This window comes from Triturus cristatus, chromosome 4_2 (genome assembly GCF_964204655.1).
Source record: "Triturus cristatus chromosome 4_2, aTriCri1.1, whole genome shotgun sequence".
Taxonomy (NCBI): Eukaryota; Metazoa; Chordata; class Amphibia; order Caudata; family Salamandridae; genus Triturus; species Triturus cristatus.
In genome coordinates, this window is record NC_140586.1 from 305098010 (window position 1) to 305122347 (window position 24338).

The following is a 24338-nucleotide window of genomic DNA, read 5'->3' on the forward strand; positions in this document are numbered from 1 at the left end:
GCATGTGTTGATCGATGCGTCAGGGGTGGGAGTGTATGGTAATCTGTTCCATTATCAGCTCTCAATACTCTGTACAGACCTTCTGAAACCCCTGCCTTTTTGTCCCAGCTCTAAAACGGGTAGATTATTTTTATTACTTTAAATGAACTGCAGTTTTCCTAGCTCATTCCTCTTAGTCGCAATCAAAATGTCATGTAATTGCTTCACAATTCCCAAGTCGCCTCCTGTCCTCTGTGATGTGTACATCAAGCCCCATCTTAAGCCTACTTTACATTTTGCAATCTGTAAGCGTGAATTTAAAACCACAAAATTGAAACTATAGGTATCAGAAGGCAAATTTATGAATAATAAGAAGACATGACATTCTGAGGGAACTTAAACAATTTGAAATTGCTGTGTCTCTGGTCTCTGTTTAGTGGTTGGTACGGTGGAGGTAAACCATCCTCCATGTGGTACCCGGCACTGCCACAAGTTCTTGCTTCCTGCTTCACAAATCATTGCACTGGAGGATTTTCTGGGATTCTGGCAGTTGTAGGGGACATGCCACAAGTTCTTGCTTCCTGCTTCACAAATCATTGCACTGGAGGATTTTCTGGGATTCTGGCAGTTGTAGGGGACATCAGCATCCTTCTTCCAAGCAGGTTGCAGTTTGGTTTATGCTAGTTCAAGAACAACCTTTCCCATGGACTGGCGCTTAGCCACATACGCAAAAGCCTCGTTCACCTGTAAACAGAAGGAAAAGAGGGACTTAATATCCTTTAGAAATGAGCACAAATCTGAATTACCACTTTTTAATCTAATACTGAGGACCATGTAAAAACAGGGTTTTTTCATAGTGAGAGTAAATGTCAGTCAAAATAAAAATTGATTATTATTACTATTAATCTTTGAAGTTTATTAATAAAAACTAGCATGAGCCAAGACTGCTTATAGAGGGTCGGTTTCTCAGCAGGGGACCAGAGTTCAAAAGGACGTGGTCTTTTGGGACGGGAATGTCTCTTAAATGGCAAACAGGCCTTTACCCTTGTCGTGTGAAAACTGGCATTCTGACTTTTAATATTTGGGCCTGGCATCTGCTTATTGGACTAAAGCTATTCTTGACAATGCAACATCTAGGAACTGTCCTGTGGCCTGCAGTGATGCACCAATCATGCCCTCATATTTGGCAATGGACTGCTTTTCTTGCACTTGGTACATTACGAAAAACAGTGGTGCCAGCATACCATGTATTGAGGCTGTGTGGTGCGATCAGGCCTTTCTCTCTTGTCTCTGTAATTGAAAGCACGGTCTACTGAGACCCTCATGTAAGATTCCACTGTTACATGAAATCTGGAACCTTACACTGACATTCTGTGTCGAGTCTGATGTCGAGTGTGTCTGTATGCGCTGTTTGAGTGTAGCAAGTGTATGTTATGTCTCTATGTGGTGTCTAATTACTGGGATCAGTGAGGTCCATTTTGGATGCCCCTGGTTCAGCGTGGCACAAGATGGAGGTTGAAAATAGGTTCCCCAGGCAGTGTTAGTGCATTGTCTGCATTCCCGTTGCTGGAGAATAGAAAGCCAGCCACAGAAGAGAGGAGGATGGCTACCTTTAAACATTCCAAGAGGCCCTTGTTAGCAAAGGCCTGCTGTTTAGTTCTTCCAGAGCACTATCATTTGGCAGATGGTAGAGGTGAGGAGTTTGTTGTTCAAGGGGAAGACTTTTCTAGGAAATGCATGCCCTTTTCTCTGTCTCTGGTTACTACTTCAGGAAGGTGATGGCAGCCAGATGCAGAGAACTCCCAGTTCATCGCTCACACGTTTTGGATGCTCCTGCTTAGAGTCTGCCCCACTGCTACCTGATATGAGAACCATCTCTGTGCACAAAGCCTATGCTTGTTGAGCGACCTGAAGATGACATGTGATAAAGAACCAACCCAAACCGGTGCTGAAACCTTAGACAGTGGCTCCATATCCCCTGTCAGGAAGATAGACACACCCACCCGCCAGCTACGTTCATCCAGCCTCGCCCTCGCCGCCGTACCACGCATTCACAGAGCCACCGCCGGAGGAAGATCCTTCTCCTACCTGGCCGCCAAGACATGGAACTCCCTCCCCATCTGCCTTCGAACGACCCAGGACCACCTCTCCTTCAGAAAGCAACTCAAGACCTGGCTTTTCGAGCAGTAGCGGACCCCCCCCCCCCCCCCCCAGCGCCTTGAGACCCTTCCGGGTGAGTAGCGCACTTTACAAATGCTATGATTGATTAATTGATTGATTGATGAGCATAAACGTGGGATCCAAACCTCCTTCTTTGCTCCACTTCAAAGTTCTTAATGACCAACAAAGGGTTTGCCCAGAAGATTTGAAAGACTGCAGGGTGATCGTGGCTAGTGTCTGCATTACAGACTGTCTCCAAGAGATGAGGGGACATCACCTGAAGTCTGAAGTTTCTGCAGTAGGAGCTGAGGGTCTACCTTGAGGCTAGAAGCCTGCTTCCTGAGAGAGGGAAGTGTGCTTGCCAGGAAACGGGCAGTACAACGCGGGCTGAGCCACAAGTGCTGTTTCTCCGCAGGCGTAACAATGCTTGCCTGAACCATGCATTTACCTTAACCATGCATATGCGTGGTTAAGGCAATTAGCAGTCTAGTGTCCGGACGGGCAGGAGAGGAACAGGAAGCGTTGTAACAGGAAGCTCTGATGCAGACATGTAAGTGGGGCTGGGGCCGGTTTTAGGGGTGGGTAGTGTTTAAGGGTGGGGCGGTTTTAGTGCTCAGGGCGGCGGGGGGGTTAGGGTATTCTTTTTAAAGGGGTGCAGGGTTTTAGGGATCAGGGTGGGGGGTCATGGTAGTTTTAAGGGCAGGGTGAGTTTTAGGGCTCAGGGCGTGGTGGCTGGAGTCAGGGTAGTTTTTGGTAGGGGGCAGAGTTTTAGGCCTTAGGACGGGGGGGGGGAGGGAAAGGGGTAGTTTTAAGGGCAAGGTGGGTCGGATTAGGGCTCAGGACGGGGGGGGCGGGAAGAGGGGTTGTGGGTAGTGGTAATTTACCACGCATATCCCTTTAGCAAACATGCCTTCACAATTAATTTTCTTTCTGGTGGATGATCTCTCCCTTACCGCAGATTTACCACCTTTAGAATCTCTCAGGGGCCAGACTGGGTCTGAACAAGTCTCTCAGCAATGACTCCAACCCTCCAACAGGTGGTTCTTTGTGACTCTTTAGTAATCATTTCATTTCATTATGACTTTATTTCGATTAAAATAATCATAAAAGACAATACATACAATGATGGATAAAAAATGTTTTTGAATAAAAACACAGTGGCATATATAACAGTCAAAACAGTGTGGCAAATCAGTAGTTAATGCGGTATATATAGAGAACCACGATAAAACCATATAAATACAAAAATACAGTAAAAACCAGAGAATCATTGTAGCTAAAAATTAATTAATTAGTAGTGCCACACTGGAATTACATGACATTATTATGGCTATAACTAGGCTTGGGTTTCTCTTAGTTTTCTACAGCGAATGAGCCATGCCCAGCTCAGGAATTGTGCCAAAGCTACAACTATAGGAGCATCAGTGGATGTCCGCAAAATCCTTAATGCCACCATAGCCGATCTAGTGCCCATGTTCATGCAAATTGGTTTCAGCCATTTAAGCCTGGGGGATTTGTAAGCCCGGCACGCCAACAGAAAATGGGATATGGATTCCAGCGGAGTTAGACAAGCAGGACAATGCTCAGACCCGTTCAACCGCCATTTACAAGTAAAGGCGTTGCTTGGGAGGGAGCCAACCCTAAACTGATGGTATAGTTTCCTATCCACCGGTCTAGAAATGGTATCCCCATATGCTTCAAGCACGAAATCCTGTTTTTGCATCAGATAATCCATGGATAGGGTGGGCCTAGTAGTAGAAGCAAAGTATTTATTCTTAACCATATCCCAATAGTTTTAGACGGAAATTGATTTTCTTCGGGGTGCTCCCACAGACCACTCATCCCCATCCCACACAGGGTGTTTTTTTTACATTCTGTAACCATTTGATCTTCCCCGTACAGCCAACCCCCCTGAAATCCATAAGGGATTTCGCATATATTGGGAAAGCTCAGAGGTAACCCAGAGTCGTCGCCAAAACGCTATTGGTCTAGATCGTGCTAAATCCTCAATTCGAAGGCAACCCAGATCCAAAAAAAAGGGGCAATAATGGTGTGGATTGCGGAAGGCTCGTAATACCTCTGACAAATTTGTTCTGGACTTGTGCCAAGGAGGAGATGTTCTCGAAACCCCATAATTCTGCTCCATATAGGATTGAAGTAATAACCTTGGTGTTGTATATCTTAAGAACAGGGGCCATGGGCTTGGTGAATGAGAGCTTATGTTCTTTAACAAGAGCTCCTGGCAGCTGAGCGTGTTTCAGAGCTAAAAGATTAATGTGTGGTTTTCAGCTAAGTTTCTTACCCACGGTAATCCCCAGGTATGCAAATGCTTTTGTCTGTTCCAGAAGAACATTGTTCATGAGTACACTACTTTGAATGGTCTTATGATGGTGAAAGACCATAAACTTGGTCTTGTCCACATTAACCACAAGCCCATGGTCGCCCCGAACCTAGATAATGCAGCCTTCAATCCCTTCTGCGTCTTTGATAGGATCAGGGTGTCGTCCACGAACATGAGCAGTGGTATCCTAAGCCCCCCCAAGCTAGGGGCGTCTGTGTGACATGTGGAATAGTATTGAACCACCCTGTTAATAAACAGGGAGAACAATGTCGGCGCCAGGAAGCATCCTTGGCGCACACCCTTTACGACTGGGAAACTAGCTGTGATCGGGCCCTTTGGGCCCCACCACACCTGAGCATAGTTCGAATTATGCAACTTAATTATCAAGTCTAGTAGCTCCTGAGGCATCCCTACTTCCAAAAATGCGTGCCACATTTTATTACGAGGCACCAAGTCAAAAGCAGACTTAAGGTCAATAAAGGCTGCATATAGAGACCCTCCTCCTATAATGACTACCTTCTAGTAAATCATAACAAACCTGAAAACCTGGTCAATGGTGCTAATGAAAGGGCGAAAGCCTGCCTGCAATGGTGACAAAATCTCATTCTCCTCAATCCACACTTGGATTCTGCTGAGGACCAATCTGGCAATTATTTTCTGCATAGAGTCGATAAGGCTAATCGGCCTATAATTGCCAGGAGACGAGCGATCCCTCTTTTTATATATCGGTAATATAATGGCTCCAGGCCAGGTATTGGGAATAGGTGCACCACTGGCTATGGCATTGGCTATAAAAGTAATGTATTTAACCCAGTTCTCTTTGTCGTACTGGAACAAGTCAGCCGGTATGCAGTCCGGACCAGGAGCCCTCCCTTTCGGCAACAATGAGAGGACCTTCTCAACCTCAGAGCTATCGAACAATAAGGTGGTAGACGTGAAACCTGGTAGTGGGTGGGTATCAACAGTATTTGCAATAGAAACTTGTGCTTTAAAAACACTCAACCCATAAGTCAGGCGCCACATGGTTCACCGGTATATGTGGTGTCCCATTGCTACCCCACTTAACCAACTGCCAAAATTTAACCATGTCTCTCTCGTGACTAGCTTCAAGTAGGTCGAGCCTGCGTTTGTCGTCCCAATCCTTCTTAGCTGATTTTTGGACTGCTTTATACCTGGACCTAGCCAATCTAACCTTGCCCATATTTTTAGATCTGATAGCTTTTGTTAGCTCCCGGTATGACTCTCTACAAAGCTCATTATACCAGGTAGCCATCTTTGCACCTAAACTGTTCTTCCTAGAATTATGTTTAATAAAGAATGGTTTTAAACTGGTAAATAGCTCACTATGTACAATCGGAGCAATACGGTTCATATCCTCCTGGGAGTGAAAACTATTAAGAATAGCAACCGAATGGCCAACCATAGACTTCATCTCTTCGAGGCCCCCCTCTCTTTCGATAAGCCTAGCCCATCTAACTCTTCTGTCATCATTTGTGACAGCGGCTTCCACTAAGTTATGTACCTCATCCATATTGGAATTGACAATTGTACTCAGCGCCAATAATGATAGTACTAGTGGATCATGGTCACTTTCGGTCCGCTCAATGACCGTCATATCATGTAAGTGTACCCAAAATTCCACGCTAAGAAGGACGTAATCTATCCTGCTTGATCTTACACCGTTATTAAAGGTATGCGCACTAATCCGGTCCGACTGGGTCCTCCCATTTGCTGCCCTTACTCCCTTCTCCAGGCACATCCCCATGAGCTGCAAAGCAGCTTCAGTCCATTTTTTAATTGGACTAAGGTCTAAAGAGGGGATCTTCCATTGAGAATACTCATCTAAAGTTAGATTACCATCCTCAAAACCAAGGGGTTAAAAGGAACAATTAAAATGCCCCGCTATGATCAAATAGTGCCCTACTTTCCAACTATCCAGAAACCCGTCAAGAATTTCAACAATCTCTGAGCACCTCCCGCCCGTCTGTCCTCTTGCATAAATGTTAATTAGCAAGATATCCCTATCATGACCCAAACGTAAACAAAGGGCCAAGATGTCCGGGCTTTCAATGAAGACTTCTTTAACAGTATAACTCGCTTGTTGTCTCACCCAGCATGTTAACCCGCCCAATGGTCTCCCCTTTCGCCCCCCTTGAGCTAGTTTAGAGAAGTTAAGAAACCCAGGGTGGTGGACTTGTTCCATGGCCCATGTCTCCTGAAATACCCAGATGTCGTGCTGATCAACAAAAGTTGACCAGTCACTGGAACCAGTTTTGGACAAAAGCCCCGCAATGTTCCAAGAGCCCAATGAGAACCTGGCAACCCCCGCTAACTGTTTGGACCGTGATTTGGGCCTTTCAAGAAGATCTCTAGTTAGGGAACCTTGTTCTAATCCCCCGTACCCCTTAATTGGGCATGGTGTAGTTGTTACGGGCCCACCATCACTGCCATTCATTCAGTCAGTCATTGCTATCCAGTGTAGAAAGGGCATCAAATCGATTACTCACGGGGACTGGATGTGCAAAAAGCCCGTGCGCTTGAATAGACCCTCTCATATTGGCACCACTAGGTTCAATGGTGGGTCGATAAAAGAAACCCAAAGGTAATACAGAAATGGTGTCCCTTACAACACGATTCCCTGCCCTCAACAGGATATATTGAACCATGCTGGGTGGATCCAAGCTCTGGGACATTCCCCAGAACAACAGTATAAGGGGTGGCCTCAGATGGTAGGTGTAGGGAGGTTGGGGGGGGGGGGGGGTGGAGTTTCTCTGCTAATGATTGTTGGAATGATTGCAAACTACCCAATCTCGGGTCGGGGGAGCACCATATAGGCCAGGTCCAGTTAGGGGGTTTCATTGATTATTATTCAGAGCTTCATTAGAAGGATTACGTATAATATTTGCAAGCCCCTCACTTTGCTGACCCCCCAAGCTGGTTGGGGTGCACCCCTCACCACCTGATTGAACATTGTGACCTGGTAATGTATCATGATTAGACAGTGGAGTTCTAGGGAGACCTTGCTCTATTTTGGTGAGCCTGGTTTCAATTGAAACAAGTTTCTGCATCACAGGGTTGATTAGAGAGGACATTTTCTGCAATAGTTGAATACTATAGGCTTCCTTACTGCAGTGAGTTGGGTCAGGAATAGCGTCAACAATAGAACACTCGCTAAGGGTTTGCTGACGAACCCCAACCCCCTTGGTAGGGGCCTTCCCAGTTATACCCCCTGTCAAGTGAGGTTGTGATTTTGCGAGGGCACGGGCTTTCCTTTTCTTTGATGGCGGTTCCCCCCCTGCTCCCACTGCCCCAGCTTAGACGGTTTAGCTTTCCCACCCCTAGTAGTAACTGGAGAAGCTATGTAGAAGTTTTCTGGACTAGCTGGGGTGGAATAAGGGAGCACGGGTGAGACAGGAATAAACTGCCTTGATAACCCTATAGGAGCAACTACAGGGGCATTAGTTTGTGTTGGCATGGTAGAGGGGGCTGGGTTACCTGGTCCTATTGGTGATAGGGGTTTTAGCGATAACCTACGCTCCGTGAGTTGAATCTCATGCATGAGCGCGGATTCAGCCCTAGTTAGGAACGCATCAAGCGTTCCAACTACTCCGCCCCCTACATCCGATTTTCTTTTCCCCAGGAGACTAACCCCAACTGGAGGCGTGATGAAACAGTGACAGAACTAGACTGACCCCCCTGATGATAAGCCAAAGGTTAATGGGGTGACCCAGCCCAGCCTCCTCCGGTCTCCTCTGGGCCCGCCTTTGGTCCGGGCTACGTCTCGCACTGCGGTGGGAGAGGCAGCGCTTTAAGCGCGGTGGTCACGCCTCCCCCTCACTCGCGTCAGCTGGGTCAGTCGGGGGGCACTCTGGGAGTTTGAGTCCTCTCCCAAGGTGTCAGCGCCAGTGGCAGCAGGTTGGATACGTCCTTCTGAGCCCTGGAACCTCGTCCCACCAAGGTTGTTGCAGCGTGGTTGGAAGGGGACCACACTGGCAGCAGGCAAGGAAAGTCAGGTACGGCAGCAAAGCAAGGCATGAACTAAGAGACCCACGCCGCGGGGATAGAAGCAGCGCTTTGAGTGCGGTGGTCACATCTCCCCCCTCACACGCGTCAACCGGGTCAGTCAGGGTGCACTCTGGGAGTTTGAGTCCTCTCCCAGGGTTTCAGCACCAGTGGCAGCAGGTTGGATACGTCCTTCTGAGCCCTGGAACCTCGTCCCACCAAGGCTGTTGCAGCGACGTTGGAAGGGGACCACACTGGCAGCAGGCAAGGAAAGTCAGGTACGGCAGCAAAGCAAGGCACGAACTAAGAGACTTGTACTGCCTCAGAAGTAACTGAGCAGGGATACAGGCACCACCCCGCCATGCAGACGTCAGTTTCTTAATGTTTCTCCTTCCGCACTCTGGACGTAGATCACCGTAAACATATTGAAGGTGACAGTGTGCCAAAATCTAACTTGGGACCTTTTCAGGCTGTACAGTTATCCATTCCACAGAACAGGGAGGAGATGGAACAGTGAGTAATCTGTGGTTAGAGTATCCACCACATCACACTTGAACAAAGGGATAAAAGGATAAAGCTTTCACTAGTCCTCCCCTATGTCACACATCTATTCACACAAAAAAGGGGAAGCTTCTATATATTTTGTTGATCACAGTCTGATAGTGGAAAACTCTAGGGGTTTGTCAATACTGCGCTCACCCACTAGATAGTAGCATACATCACCATAGGGCCGCTACTACACTCTGCTGCAGGCAAACAAAGGGTGGACCACAAAAATATGTGTTCGAGGCATATGAGCTGCAGATTACACACTTTTGCATAGATCGCCATCTGATGTTGGGCCCGGATGTTTGCAGTTTGTTTTTCCTCTTGGAATGTCTTTGGAAGTCACGAGGTCGGTGACTCCTCCTTTGGATGGTATTGCGCATGGGCTTCGGCTCCATCCTCAGATTGTTTTTTTCCGCCATCGGGCTCGGATGTAATCTTCGCGCTCCGGTTCCGAACAGCTTCCAGTTAGACGATCGACGCGCAATCCTCACCCCAAATCGCAGTATTGTTTAGATCGAGATCTCTTCAATCAATGCACCTTCTCATCGGCACAAACCGTCGGTTCCAGTCGTCGACGGCGGCCTTCGGGCCTACCCAAGCTCCGGTCCCAGCACATGGAAAGGACTCCATTTAAAAAGTGCCCTCGATGTGGGTCCAAATTTCCCCACACCGATCTTCATGAGGTATGCAACCTCTGCCTCTCCCCTGAACACTAGGCTCGAGACTGTCCAGCCTTTAAGTCTTTCCGATCCAAAAAGACTATTCGGGTCCGAAGAGCCAGAAGGAACATGGCACACTCCTCGTCGGCCATTCCAGTCGACATCTTCGGAGACGACATCGACGATCCGGGACAGCATCACATTGAAGAGGACCTTGTCAGCTCTTCCGAGGCCGACGAGTCAGATGTGGAAGACATCACTCCGGCGCAGAGGGTCGTGAGTACCAATCTACCCCTCCCACACCAGTGCCGACACCCAAAAAGGCTTTGTCACGCCTTCGCCTCCGGGCCTAGGCAAGACCAGAGACACTGCTTCACACACCCCACCTTCGGGCCCGGTGAAGAAGCCAAGTAAACCTTCCGCGGCTCAGGCTCGAGCCAGCCTACCAACGGAGCCGAGAAACACACTTCGGCACCGAAAAAGAAACCAGCCTCCACCTCGACACCGAGCTCCGCACCGAAGCCCTCGGGGTCGAAACCCAGCTCTTCGGTACCGACGCCATCTTCGGTACCGACCAAACCACACAAGGCCATCGGCACCGACACTTCCAAGCCGAAGCCCATCTCGGCGCCGACCAAGAGACCGGAGGTTCCCAAGCCCGGTTCTAAGCAACAAACCAGCACAGAAAAACCTAAAAAGACATCGGCCCCGACGCCTTCGGCGCCGAAGGACCGAATAACCTCACCAGAACTATTTACACCAGATCCTTTGCAAAAAACTCTCACCAAGGATCCAAAAACTGGACATTTAACACTTTCTACCAAAAAGAAACATTTGGAGAAGCCTGCTCCGCCTCCACCTCCAAAGAGGAAGGACTCTGCTACCTCTCCGTTCAGAATACCTTCCCCTCCACCTCCACCTCCTCCTCCTCCTTCCCCACCTCCACCCCCTCCGCCCTCTCCACCCCCACCTCATCGTTCTCCGACCCAGTCTCCAGACGATGATGATCAGGGGGACCCATATCATGATACAGGGGATGTGCCACAGGACCACACCCCTACAGGTTCCCCAGACCCATGGGACGATTACAATATTCCAGATATCCCCAACGTCCCACAAGACGATCTTTACCCTTCTAGACCATCTCCACCAGAAGATTCATTAGGGTTCAACCATCTTCTGCAAAGGGCGGCACATTATCACGGGGTGGACTTGCATACCGACCCCGTGGAGGAAGATTTCCTCCTAGACACATTTAATACCGCACATAGGTCCACCTCCATACTGCCCATGCTCAAAGGGGTGGTAAAGTATGCGCCAGAAGTTTTTAAGGACCCAGTTACAGCCATGGTCATTAACCCACGTATTGAAAAAAAATACAAACCTGCTCCCTCAGATCCCCCCTACATCAGAGGACCAGCGCCACTAGATTCTTTAGTAGTATCTACTGCACGTAAAAGGGCAAATTCACAAGCGTCAGGTGATGCACCACCACCTGACAAAGAATCAAAACTACTAGATGCATCCGGCAAACGCACAGCATCCCAGGCGGCCAACATATGGCGTATAGCAAACACTCAGGCACTACTGGCCAGATATGACAGGGCTCATTATGACGAATTAGAAAGCATAATGCACCATCTCCCTGAAAAATATAAAGCTAGGGCCAACGAGTTAATTCAGGAGGGTAAAACAATCACAAATACCTCCATACGTTGTGCCCTAGATGCAGCAGACACAGCCTCCAGGGCCATCAACACCAGTGTCCTTCTCCGTCGCCATGCTTGGCTAAGGGAATCTGGTTTTAAACCAGAAGTACAAGCCTCCATCCTTAACCATCCCTTTGACCAGGAACATCTATTTGGGCCAAAGGTGACTGAGGCCTTAGAAAAAATGAAAAAAGATACGGATACCGCAAAATCCATGGGGGCCTTACAGTCACACCCGCCCAGACGCTCCTTTCGGAGTACATCCAGAGGCTATTCCTCAGACACAGCGTCCACATCATATAAATCCCCTACTCAGACCACCTTTACAAAAGGTTACCAAAGAGGCGGCTACAGGGGTAACAACAACAAGGGCAGAGGCAAAACAAACAACGCCCGTTCTGCCACACCTCCTACCAAATGACTTCCCCCCCGCTCCCCCCAGACCATTCCACTCCGGTCGGGGGCAGACTCCAACATTTCCTTTATGTCTGGGCGTCCATCACCTCAGACAAATGGGTGACCCAAATAATTCGGTCAGGCTACTGCCTAGAACTAACATCTACCCCCCGAACATTCCACCCAGGCAACGCCCAATGTCATAAGAACATTCAAAATTACTGAAGCAGGAGGTAATCTCCCTCCTACAAAAACAGACAATGGAACACGTTCCTGTCAATCAACAAAATATGGGGGTCTACTCCCTATATTTTCTCATACCAAAAAGGGACGAGACTCTACGACCTATTCTAGATCTCCGGCCCCTAAACACATACATACACTCAGACCATTTTCATATGGTGACGTTTCAGCAGGTACTTCCGCTCCTCTCCCAAAACGACTTCCTCACCACTCTGGACTTGAAAGACGCATACTTTCACATTCCAGTGCACCATGCTCACAGAAAGTACCTCAGATTTGTAGTGGACGGCCAACACTACCAATTCAAAGTGCTCCCGTTCGGAGTCACAACAGCACCACGAGTATTCACCAAGTGCCTGGCAGTGGTGGCAGCACACTTGAGAAGACAGCACATTCACGTCTTCCCATACCTAGACGATTGGCTGATAAAAGCCACTTCATACAATCAGTGTGTACAACACACCACCACCACAATCGAACTACTTCACCAACTAGGCTTCACGGTGAACCACCAAAAGTCCCATCTATAACCATCCCACATAAAACAATATCTCGGTGCCACCATAGACACCTCAAAAGCAACAGCCTACCCCAATCCGGCCAGGATTGCAAGTATTCAGGCTTTACGACAAAAATTCCTAACTCAACACTCCCTTCCAGCACGAGTGTTCATGCAACTAATAGGGATGATGGCCTCTTGCATTTTCATAGTGCCCCACGCAAGACTCCAGATGCGTCCCCTCCAAGAGTGCTTAGCGCACCAGTGGAACCAGGCCCACGGTCAACTGACAGATCTGGTGTTGGTAGACGGTCGCACCCATCGCTCTCTGCAGTGGTGGAACACCACAAACCTTTCCAAAGGTCGACCGTTCCTGGACCCGGTTCCCCAGATAATACTAACAACTGACGCATCGCTCTCCGGCTGGGGAGCTCACCTATTGTATCTCACCGTGGAGGGCACATGGACGCCTCAACAAAAGTTACTCCATATCAACCATCTGGAGTTTCTAGCAATCTTTTTAGCCCTAAAATCTTTTCAAACACAGATTTCAGGCAAGGCAGTCCTCATTCGCACAGACAACATGACGGCCATGTATTATATACAAAAACAAGGCGGCACACACTCTCCACAGCTCTCTCAATTAGCACAGAGCATATGGAGATGGGCAATTCCCCACAAAATCTTTCTCCTAGCTCAACATGTCCCAGGAGTCCAAAACACAGTGGCAGATCTGCTCAGCAGACAGACACAACAAATCCACGAGTGGGAACTTCACCCACAAGTTCTTCATCCATTCTTTCAAATGTGGGGGCATCCACAGATAGACCTCTTTGCCACCCACGAAAACACAAAATGCCCAAGCTTCGCCGCCAGATACCCACACCCATTGTCCAAAGGAAATGCGATATGGATGAACTGGTCAGGCAAATTTGCGTACGCTTTTCCGCCTCTCCCACTCATTCCATTAGTGGTGCGCAAACTACAACAACACTCCCTCACACTAATCCTAGTAACTTCAACGTGGGCCAGACAACCGTGGTACACCACGCTGCTGGAACTCTCTGTAGTACCACACCAAAAACTACACCTCTCCCCATGCCTCCTAACCCAGAACCATGGAGAGATCAGACACCCGGACCCCGCTCAGCTCAACCTTGCAATCTGGCTCCTGAAATCCTAGAATTTGGGTACCTAAATCTTCCCCCTGACTGTATGAACGTCATCAGAGAAGCTAGACGACCTACCACTAGAGCGTACTACGCTGCCAAGTGGAAACGATTTGTTGTTTATTGCCATAACAACACCATCAATCCCCTGGACGTGTCCATTCAACACATCATAGGCTACTTACTCCACCTACTAAGGTGTAATCTAGCCTATACGTCCATTCGACTACACCTCGCAGCAATTGCAGCTTACTTACAAAACAGGCAACATCTATCACTCTTTAGAGTACCTGCCATTAAAGCCTTCATGGAAGGCCTAAAAAGAATACTTCCCCCCAGAGTACCACCCTCACCTGTGTGGAACTTAAATATCGTTCTCACAAGGCTAATGGGGCCTCCCTTTGAACCTTTGCACAAATGCGAGCTACAATTCCTAACATGGAAAACAGCTTTCCTTGTAGCCATCACTTCCCTTAGAAGGGTTAGTGAGATACAAGCATTTACCATATAAGAGCCTTTTCTTCAAATGCACTATAACAAGGTTGTTCTCCGTACCAACCCAAAATTCCTACCTAAAAGTCATTTCCCCTTTTCACCTAAACCAATCTGTAGAACTACCAGTATTTTTCTCGCAACCACAGACTGTTGCAGAAAGGGCTCTGCACACGCTAGATGTCAAACGAGCCTTACTCTACTACATCGAGAGAACACAACCTTTCCGCAAGACCAAACAACTGTTTGTCTCTTTCTCTGCACCACACAAGGGCAATCCCATCTCAAAATCAGGGATAGCTAGGTGGATTGTAAAATGCATTCAGATTTGCTACCACAAAGCAAAACGAACGCTATCCGTTCCCCCAAAGCCCATTCTACACGAAAGATAGGGGCTTCCATGGCATTTTTAGGGAACATGGAGAGAACAATGAGAGAGCTAGGGAGGCAAGGGTGCGTCCGTATCCCCTGTTATATATATGAGTTTTATCAAAAATGGACGAACCCAGTGGTGTTGGTACGATCACTGGCAAGCAGTGCTTGGGAACCCACTAGGTGAGTAAAAGGCCCCTCACACACCAACCTGGTTGGTGTCATGCTTCATCATAGGGGCCCCAACCGGGTGGCCGAGCGCCTCCCGGTTGTGCTGCAACGCCTGACTACAGCGGAGCTGGTGTGGTGTGATAGTGTGATGTGGTGAAAGATTAAAAATACCTCTGAGAATCCTTGCCGAGGGAAATTTATTGATGGCGGCTCAGGATATATTAAAATTAAAATTATGTGAAGCAACTACGAAAAGGATTACATTTCTGATAGTTGACTATGTGGTCGGTCTACATGTTTCAGCCCACCTCAGGATGTGCGGGGCTTTCTTCAGGACCAGAAAGTGCAGTGAGTGGCAAAATAGAGCCACGTGAATAGTGAAAAAAAAATTAAAAAGGTAATTTACCTACACACTCTCTAAGGTGTGTGGAAACGGTATCGGCTCAATGGCAGACACCACAGCGAAAAAAGACACTATGGCTGAATTTTGATCGCTGATCAGGAAGGGGAGGAGTGCGCTCCTCGTAACACAGATTTTGGTCAGGAAGCAGCACCCGCATGGCACCTACTGTGGTCTCCCGGTTCCTGGATGGTGATGGCTCTTTCTCTCCACCACACAAGGGCAACCCCATCTCAAAATCAGGGATAGCTAGGTGGATTGTAAAATGCATTCAGATTTGCTACCACAAAGCAAAACGAACGCTATCCGTTCCCCCAAAGCCCATTCTACACGAAAGATAGGGGCTTCCATGGCATTTTTAGGGAACATCCCACTAGATGATATCTGCAAAGCAGCTACATGGTCAACACCGCACACTTTTACCAAACACTATGTGTAGATGTGCAAACTAAGCAACAAGCTAGTGTGGGCCAGGCTGTACTCAAAACATTATTTCAAACAAATGCACAGATACCGGTGGTCGCCGCTAAGGTTGGGAACTGCTATATAGTGTATGCAAAAGTGTGTAATCTGCAGCTCATATGCCTCGAACGGAATATGCTACTTACCAGTATGCATCTGTTCTTGCCATGTGGAGCTGCAGATCTACACAGGCCCACCCGCCTCCCTGGCTACCTGTTTGTGTTGCAGCTTATCTTACTTAGGTAACACACACATGGGTTTCTTCACTGTTATTACTACGATCCATCTTTCCCTGCTGGCGAAAAACAATCTGAGGATGGAGCCGAAGCCCATGCGCAATACCATCCAAAGGAGGAGTCACCGACCTCGTGACTTCCAAAGACTTTCCAAGAGGAAAAACAAACTGTAAACATCCGGGCCCAACACCAGATGGCGATCTATGCAAAAGTGTGTAGATCTGCAGCTCTACATGCCAAGAACAGATGCATACTGGTAAGTAGCATATTCCTTTTGAAAAAACACTAGGGATCCACTTTGCAGAGGCAGTAATAAGATAAAACTATCTAAGAGGGTGCCCTCTCTATTTTGTTTTCTGGGTCCTTCCTGACAGGGTTAAAAAATGTACTTAGGGAAATAACGTCCCAGTCACCCTCACTGCTTTGATCGACATGTTTCAGCCAAATTGATGTCCCCCGTAGGGGTCATTGGCATTCCTCAGGATATAGATCCCTTAATGTAATTAGGAATGCTTTGAACACAGACCCAGGAACACATCAGAATCATAACCAAATATGGTCTCCAGCTTCTGGAAATACTGGCATTTTGGAGGAAACAGTATCTGGTTGAATGAACACTGGCTGAACCTTGGTAATCTCATAGCACGACATAGTTCTGGCATGGGCAGATGTTGGTTCGAAGTCAGAGACCTGTGCCTGAATCAGATCCAGTGCTAGTATGGCAGGGAGTGGTGTGGACCTTGGAACTGAAGTGGATGCTTGGGCCAGAGACGGTATGTGCCCAACAGGGTAGACAGTGCCAGGGGAGCACCCACTGGTGGAAGTCTGTGTGGGCAGAGGGAGCAAGTAGCATCTGAAATATCGGCAGCATGGCCTCCCTGAAGGCAACAATTTGCTGCAGGGTCAATGATGGACTGTGGAATTTGGGGTGTACTAGAAACAACCAAGGCACTGGGTTGGATTCAGAAGATACCGGAGGCAAGGGGCACATTAAGTGCTGCCCTTGTTACTTCTCACTTGAGTTTCGGTAAGGGTTCGAGATCTGCTTGACTTTCTTGTGTTTACTACGAGTTTTGATTTTGACTTATTGAAGAATTTGGGCAAATGTGGGACTTCATGCAGAGCAAGGACAGTGAGTGGGAGCACTCCTGCAACTTGGAGTGGGAGCAACACCCCAGTTTCAAACTGGACTTCTTCTTGTGCTTGGCGCCACAGAGGTTGCCTCCCACTCTCGCATTGCTTTTGGGTGCATGAGAGGCCATTTCTTACATGACTTCCATTTAGGACAGAAGCCAAGGCACAAAAGACACATGATGAGCAGCTCTGTAATCGACAGCTGCTTCCTGCAGTCATAACTGGGATCCAGGAAGACATCATACCCAGCACACTGAAATATTTTTGGAGTCACTGGAGAGCCGACAGTTTGAGGGGCAAGCTCTGGATCTGAATTGAAAGGCTCTTAAATACAGAAACTTACTTCAGAGCTCAGGGGTGGCACCTATATGCAACCCCACTCTGTCACATGGCTGTCAGCGCTCAAGAATCTTTGCAAGGAGAATTTTTGAGATCCAGTCTGGCATCTGGGATATTCTAAAAGGCAATGCATCTGATATAGAAGTATTCATCAGAAAATACTTTAGATAATCTGTTGGTTGATTGTTGTGATCTATGCGCTTGCCCCCACAATACCTCCCTGAAAAGTATGTGATTGATTGCCATTGCTACCCTGAGAGTCAAGGGCTGTACTTAGCCCAGGTTCAAGAACCACAGGAGAAACTACACCAGTGGCAAACAAACTAAAACACCACGGTTGGGGCCCAGTAGCTTATGTTTGCCCGGGCACCCCCTCCTCAATTGGGGCCCAAGATCAAGATCAAAGTCTCACCAGGAGCCTGATTGAGCCTTGGTGAGGAAAGATGTGTGGGGTGGAAGTGGTGTACAGGGAGCTGAGAAGGAGTTCAGTCATAAATTAAAATGCAATTAAGTACTGAGAGTGTTGGTCAGAACAGACAACTGCTCCTGTCCTTGCTAGCAGAAGGACATTGCAGATTACTTCATCAGAATGCTCAGTGGACCACGGGTCTCATACCTGGGAAAAGACAATGTCGATCAGCGAAAAGAGGGAGGAAGATTTAATTGAGAAATTTCAAGAAGTCACGGAAAGGGAGTTGTGATAAAAGGAAACTGAAGAGTAACAAAGAAGGAAAGGAAAGCAATTAAGCAGCTGAATCACTTCCATCAGGATGGAGTCACCAGGATAAAAAACACAAATTGATTCAAGAGAAAGACAGAAAAGGCTACACCATAAAGGAATTGCACGCAAAGCAAATTAATCACTGTTAGAAAAAGGAGAAATCGCATGTAGAGGAAAAGGGGAATCAAACACAGGAAATCAATAGCTTCTAGAGTTAAAGGTACATCTATAGAAAAGATGGAATTTTCTCTAGAGCAAAGGAGGAAATCTACCTAAAGGAAAAGGGGGCCCAAATATAGAGCAAAGGAGGGACCACACCTAGATCTAAGGAAGAAATCCATTTGGAGGACAAAGAAATTGCATCTAGAAGTAACAAAGCATTGCATCAAGAGGTACGGATTCACATCTTGAGGAATCATACGGAGAAAAATAAAATCACCTAAGTAACCATACTACTTCAGTATCTATGAGCCCGACTCCAACTAGCTATATTGCCTCACTTTCCCTCCTAACCTTCCAGGGAGACAAGTGAATTGGCACCCCAGAACACAACACTCTCGATCCTCTCAGCGATTGCGGTAACAGGACACACCCTTTCGCTCTCTCACTCGTACTTGTCTACAATAAGATAAACAAGAGACACAAAGGAAGTTTATAATATTTATTTCAACTATCGTACTCTAATGTGCAGCATTTGCGCCACAATTAGAAAACAAATGCATACCAAAAATACCGCATGGGTATGCAACCATATATCATAAAAATCCCTGTCATGTTATAAGACATCAGCCTAAACCCCCCCCCCCCCCCCTCAGCCTACCGAAGCTAAATTATTATATCTCAAAGAGTTTCTAGGATTAGTGGCGGACCCTGTACCTTAGCACACACAGATGAATGGTCTAAGTCTCAGCTGGAGTGGCAATCGTGCCTCAGGACCCTTGCTCAGTGTTTTTTTTTCTTCTTTTTTTTTTTAGAACTCTCGCCCTTAGTTATATGACAAACCATGTGTGCTCACAAATAGAAGCTGCATTCCCTTGTTATGTCTGAGCGCTAGAGTCTGACCATAGAGAATAACAAGGGGTATTGTTGTTTTACCTGGTCTACACTTTTCAGAAGACATCCCCGGAAAGGAACAGAACACGAAAACATGCAGGTTCTGTGTGAAAATATAATGTGGCGCAAAAGCAAGTGTGTTTATATGGTTACGTGTTCAAAGGAAAATTAGGTCTACAACCGTGTAAAACCAGGCCAACATAGGGAAAACGACAATGGGCCATGTAGGAAACACACGAAAAGATGAAGAATTAAACATATTTAGAGTACTGAAGGAAGCACAAGAAAAGAGAAGCCATAAACGTGAAATGGAGGAAGGAATCTCACTGAGAAGAAGCAACCTCTGAGACAAAAGGGAGGAAGAAATCCGTACAAGAGGAAAGAAAGAAAAATTCAAAATTGTAAACAAGAATTGAATACAACGACAGAAGGCAGCAGCGAGAAACAAAACTTCAAATGGTGACCTTTGCTCAGCTCTGTTTTAGATCTGTAAAGAACCCCAGTTCCAACTCAACTTAAAAACAATGAACCATTAAAATCTTAAATAGTCAAGATAGCACTTGTACTTCTTGTTCCATATCAAGGGACTCTTCTCGAAACAGATCCACTTTAGTGTGGTATTCTGGAACATGGTTCAAGAGCAGGATCTCTCTATTTTTTTCAAGTATGTCTACCTTTTTTATAAAAGAAAGGCAAAGACACATCCAAATTAAACATTTAAACTGAGAATGGAGATGAAGCAGTCCCCTACACTCATAATAATGCTGGGTAGTCAAGATCCTGCCTTGACATATTCCATGTTGATGACCATTTCTCAGGTTAAGGTGGACTGGTGTTGTAGTGCAGGGTAATAAGTTGTTGATCAGGTCGAAATTGCATTATTTTTGCATCTAGTCTCATGGTACCTGAAGGCAAAGTTTTGACATTTTGTATTTCAAGCTGTATAAAGATCGATTTACAGTCTTCCTCCCCAAAAGGCTCAACGAAATGTGGAATAGTGATATTACTGGCATAAATCCCTATAATGCAAATTCTTTAAAACCTGGACAGACCTTGGGGGCAGGTACGTGTTTGTCAAATTGTAGGCATTCAATGCCGATTGTGGGCTCTGTCTAGGTGTCCAACACAGGTCAAGGAGGACTTATTCTCCAGACTTTCTAGAATAACTATTCGGGGGAGGGGGGGCTGGAATTTGGTGGTACGTCTCTCCTTGATAGGACTGGACCATTTTTAAAGAAACACTAATTGAGACCGTGCAATCCTATACGATATAATGGATGGCCGCTGCCTGCAAGTTATATAGCAAGTGCTGCACAAGCATAAAAAGGACTAAATCTTCTATTCCTCAGTGCACAGCATCTCCTCTAGCATAAAAGACTCAACCCTTTTAATTCTAAAGTGCATGCTATATACTGCAGGATGGAGTCACAGACCACTCCCTGATTCAACTGAGTTTAGATGCTGGCCTTGCTCCTCCACCCACTGGCATATTAGAAGATTTAAAGAGGCAGATAGAATCCCCCAGAGGAGAAAGAACTCCTCCATTCTGAAGCTTGCATTGTAATAGTGAAAATAGGGACTTGCTCTCCTTGGCCCAACTACTCTGGGCTGCGGATATGGCAATGTGGACAGGAATACTCAAGAATGTTAAGGCTGAATAACTAGGACTTGTGCAATCAGTCAGGTCCCGCACCACTGCCTTTAAATCTAGGCCCAGAGATGACCTGTGCCTATGTTTGGATTCCGAGACGATATCCCTTAATTGTTTATACATGGCCAAACAAGAGAAAACCCTAATCAAATTCAAATCCAGGCAGTACGAAACAGGAGAAATAGCAGGTAGACTTCTAGCATTACAACTGAGAAAGGTAATAGTGAAAATGACCATCCCTGCCTCTCTTAAAAGATTTAAATAGCTGGTAACATCCAATCGAGATCACAGAGGAATTTGCATAATTCTACAAGTCCCTACATAAACCACAGGCCCCAGAATCCAAAGATGAGACACATTTCTTTGACTCCCAGAATTCATCCTCGCAAAGGGGTTAGGTTTTACTGGATGGGGAAATTACAATGGAGGGAACAGCAGAAGTCATTACTGACCTTCCCATGTGCAAATCGCCTGACGGGGAATTTTACAAGATGAGCAAAACAGTGATTACCTGAGGATGAGTATGTGGGTGGATGTGAATAAGAGTGGAGGTGGTGGTCGCGGATGGTAGTGGGGGGGTGGGAGGGATGTGTGTGTTGTCGGTAAGGGGGGTGATGTGGGGGGTGAGGGGGTGATGTGAGGGGTGGTGGGGGGTGGAGGGGGCAGGGATCGATCTCAAACCGTGCATCATAACTCTCATAACCCAAGAATGAAAGAGTGCTTTAGACTGTTGCCTCTACCGCTCGTCTGATTGATCAATGAGGATCTTAAAATCTTAGCAAAGGTAGTGCCCACCCAACTGTGGAAAGTAATCCCTTTCTTAGTACACCACTCCCTATTGAGCTTTCCACCTGGCAGATCATCACAAAATTGCCAGAGGACATAGAAGCATCTCATATGGACCACAAGGACATGAGGGTGAATGCCCTGGCCATGTATCTCGACGCTGAAACGGCATTCGTCCAACTCAACTGTGGCTACCTGTTCTGAATTCTCCAGAGTCACAGGTCAACTGTAAAGGTTTCCTCTACAGGGCCATCTCAGTAAAGAGGGGGTCTGCCAAGGATGCCCCCCATCTCCACTCCTGTTGGCTCTTGAAATTTTGTCAATCACCATCAGATCCTCTAACTCGATTAGGATAATACCCGCCAGCTGCAAGCCCGATTAATACTCTCTTACATATGAACAACATCTTACTCTCTACTGCGCCGCCCTCTTAATCTCTACTGGATTTGACTGAGGTGATACGGCCCTTTTCAACATTTTCAGGATATATAAACATTCAGGGAAAATTCACAGCACTATAATATACAACTACCAGAGCCTTCCTGCAGTGACTCACCATATGCTGAAAGCCCAGGCATGAAATATCTATAGGTACTCATCAAAAAAAGTATTGATAATATAGCAAGAGATAACTTTGATCCCCATAATTATCATTAACGATTATCTTAGATGGTCCCACCTTAATCTGTTACTGTGGGGCAAAGTGAAAGTAGTCAAGATGATCATGCCCCCAAGATATAATTTGATGTCTGGAATGCTTCCCCTTCTCATCCCTGAACCACTGCTACAGTTGATCCACTCTGACATTAAATGATTCATCTGGAAGGGAGCCAGGCTATGACTGAAACAACCAAAATTACAGGCTCACGTCGAGGCTGGAGAATTACGCATGCCACACCTAGAAACATACTAAATAACACATTAGCTCTCCTATTTGGTAGTCCATGTTTCTAGGAACCCTTCCCAGCCGACCTTGGTAATAATAGGGAGGGATATTCTATCTGTAGGCACTTGCATACTAATAATATAGCAGCACAAGTCAATTTCCCCGATATTACAACCCTGATCACCAAATCTATGCTCTACTACTGGAAGGCAGCTCACAGACTACTTAAAATTGACCCTCTACTATACAAGATAGCTTCGCTATGGCATAACGCAACCATGAAGGCAATAACCTAATAGTCCGGATTACAATGAACGTCTAAAAACATTAAAAACAGATAAAGTTTGGTCTGAGGATTCTTTAAAAACCATTCTCAACCCCTGACAGCAGAGTTTTATTGAATGGACATTAGCAAAGGTGGTAAAGACAGCTATCCCATTGCCTTCAACGTAGTCTAGCTGCACCCTTGAGTGCACCACAACACTCGGATATGGGAGCACCTAAAGTTCTAGGATCTTATATAGGTGGCTAGTCTATATGGGTTACTTATAGGAGAACTTTTCTCCAAACTGGCCATGTATACCTCCAGACAACAATGGCATATTCTGTAAATGAAGAAAGAGACAAACCAGACTGGACAACCCTATTCTCCATACATGATAAATACTGTTTACAATTTAAAATACTGAACAAATGGTACTGAACTCCAGCTACGTTGGGTCGGGCAGGCCTGCTACCTCCATTCGGATTGCTGGAGATGATCACATCATAATTTTGTACTCTACCATGTCTTTTGGGTCTGTCCAACCATCTCCAAATACTGGGAGGAACTTTGGTAATAACTTTCAAAGACTAGTGGCCATGCAATCCTCACTCAGCATCGGTGTTTAATACTGCACAACATGTTTGTGGTGGTGGGTCTGTCTAACGATAGTAAACAATGGCTGGCCAAAAAGTGCATCCTACACCACTGAAGGAAGCCCACTGTTCCCAATCAAGTGGAATAGTTCATAGCCCACTGTTCCCAATGTCATCAAGAGGAATGGCTTATATAGCGTATGAGAGAGTGGCTATTTGTGAAATGATGAGTTATAAATTGCCAACGTGTCCCTCAAATTCAACATCATGATAAAGGTCACTGCTGCAAATCACAAGCTCTTCTCTCTCATCCCTCATTGTAAACGATGAGGGTTACTTCTTGTGACACTGAGATGCCTTCTACTGACATCAGGTCCAATGCATTTCAGCCCACTCCCCTCAATCCACCATCCAGAGACTTAAACGTCTGTCAATGACGCAGCAACCACCCTCCACATCTCCTGCACCCACTATTTTCTCTTCAGCTAACAACGAAATGGAGAAACACAGATTGCACATTGGTTGTGCAGCTATGTAATGTTATATTGTTGCAATACTGATTTAATGCTGCTGTGGTCACTATATCTTCAGGTGTCCCCTCTACACAACAACACAGTCCTGAACTTGGAGTGGGCCAGTGGGAATCCACTGTCGTCCTCCTCCCCTTCGCATCCTTCTTTGGTTGTTGTCATAGTAAGATCCTACAGACATCTCACTGCTATTGCTCAATCTTCCCAGTCAGACAATTATCATGTAAAATGTACCTTTGTATAGACATAAAAATAATCTATTGTAAAGTGATGGGCAAGTTGACTTACATTCTCCAGTTGAAACACCGCCCCGACATACGGCTGAATCCGGGCCTCTTGACAATGCTGGAGTACGGTTGAAATTGACCAGGAGAACAAGGGTGGGTCCATGTTTCTGTATCGGCCCCAGTATACTCCAAGAGCGGACACATTCCTCAGAAGAAGCTGATTGGTAGGAACTGAGCCGATGTTACCTCCTGCAAAACCCACCACCACAATCCGCCCCTCCCATTTCAGACTGCAGGAAAAAGAACAGACAAAA

The 24338-nt window shown here is 46.5% G+C and overlaps 1 protein-coding gene across 2 annotated transcripts in view; it reads right to left on the reverse strand.

The window, feature by feature from the left end:
- Window positions 1-323: 323 nt before the first annotated feature.
- The window catches only part of LOC146833753 (protein Cryzl2-like), a 143368-nt gene continuing 119353 nt past the window's right edge, over window positions 324-24338 (reverse strand). For both annotated transcript variants that reach the window (XM_085601620.1, XM_085601619.1), the window contains exons 9-10: window positions 24086-24314; window positions 324-723 (exon numbers count right to left, since the gene is read on the reverse strand). In XM_085601620.1, the coding sequence (XP_085457746.1) occupies window positions 655-723; window positions 24086-24314 (298 nt within the window). In that variant the 3' untranslated portion in view covers window positions 324-654. The remainder of the gene's footprint in view (window positions 724-24085; window positions 24315-24338) is intronic.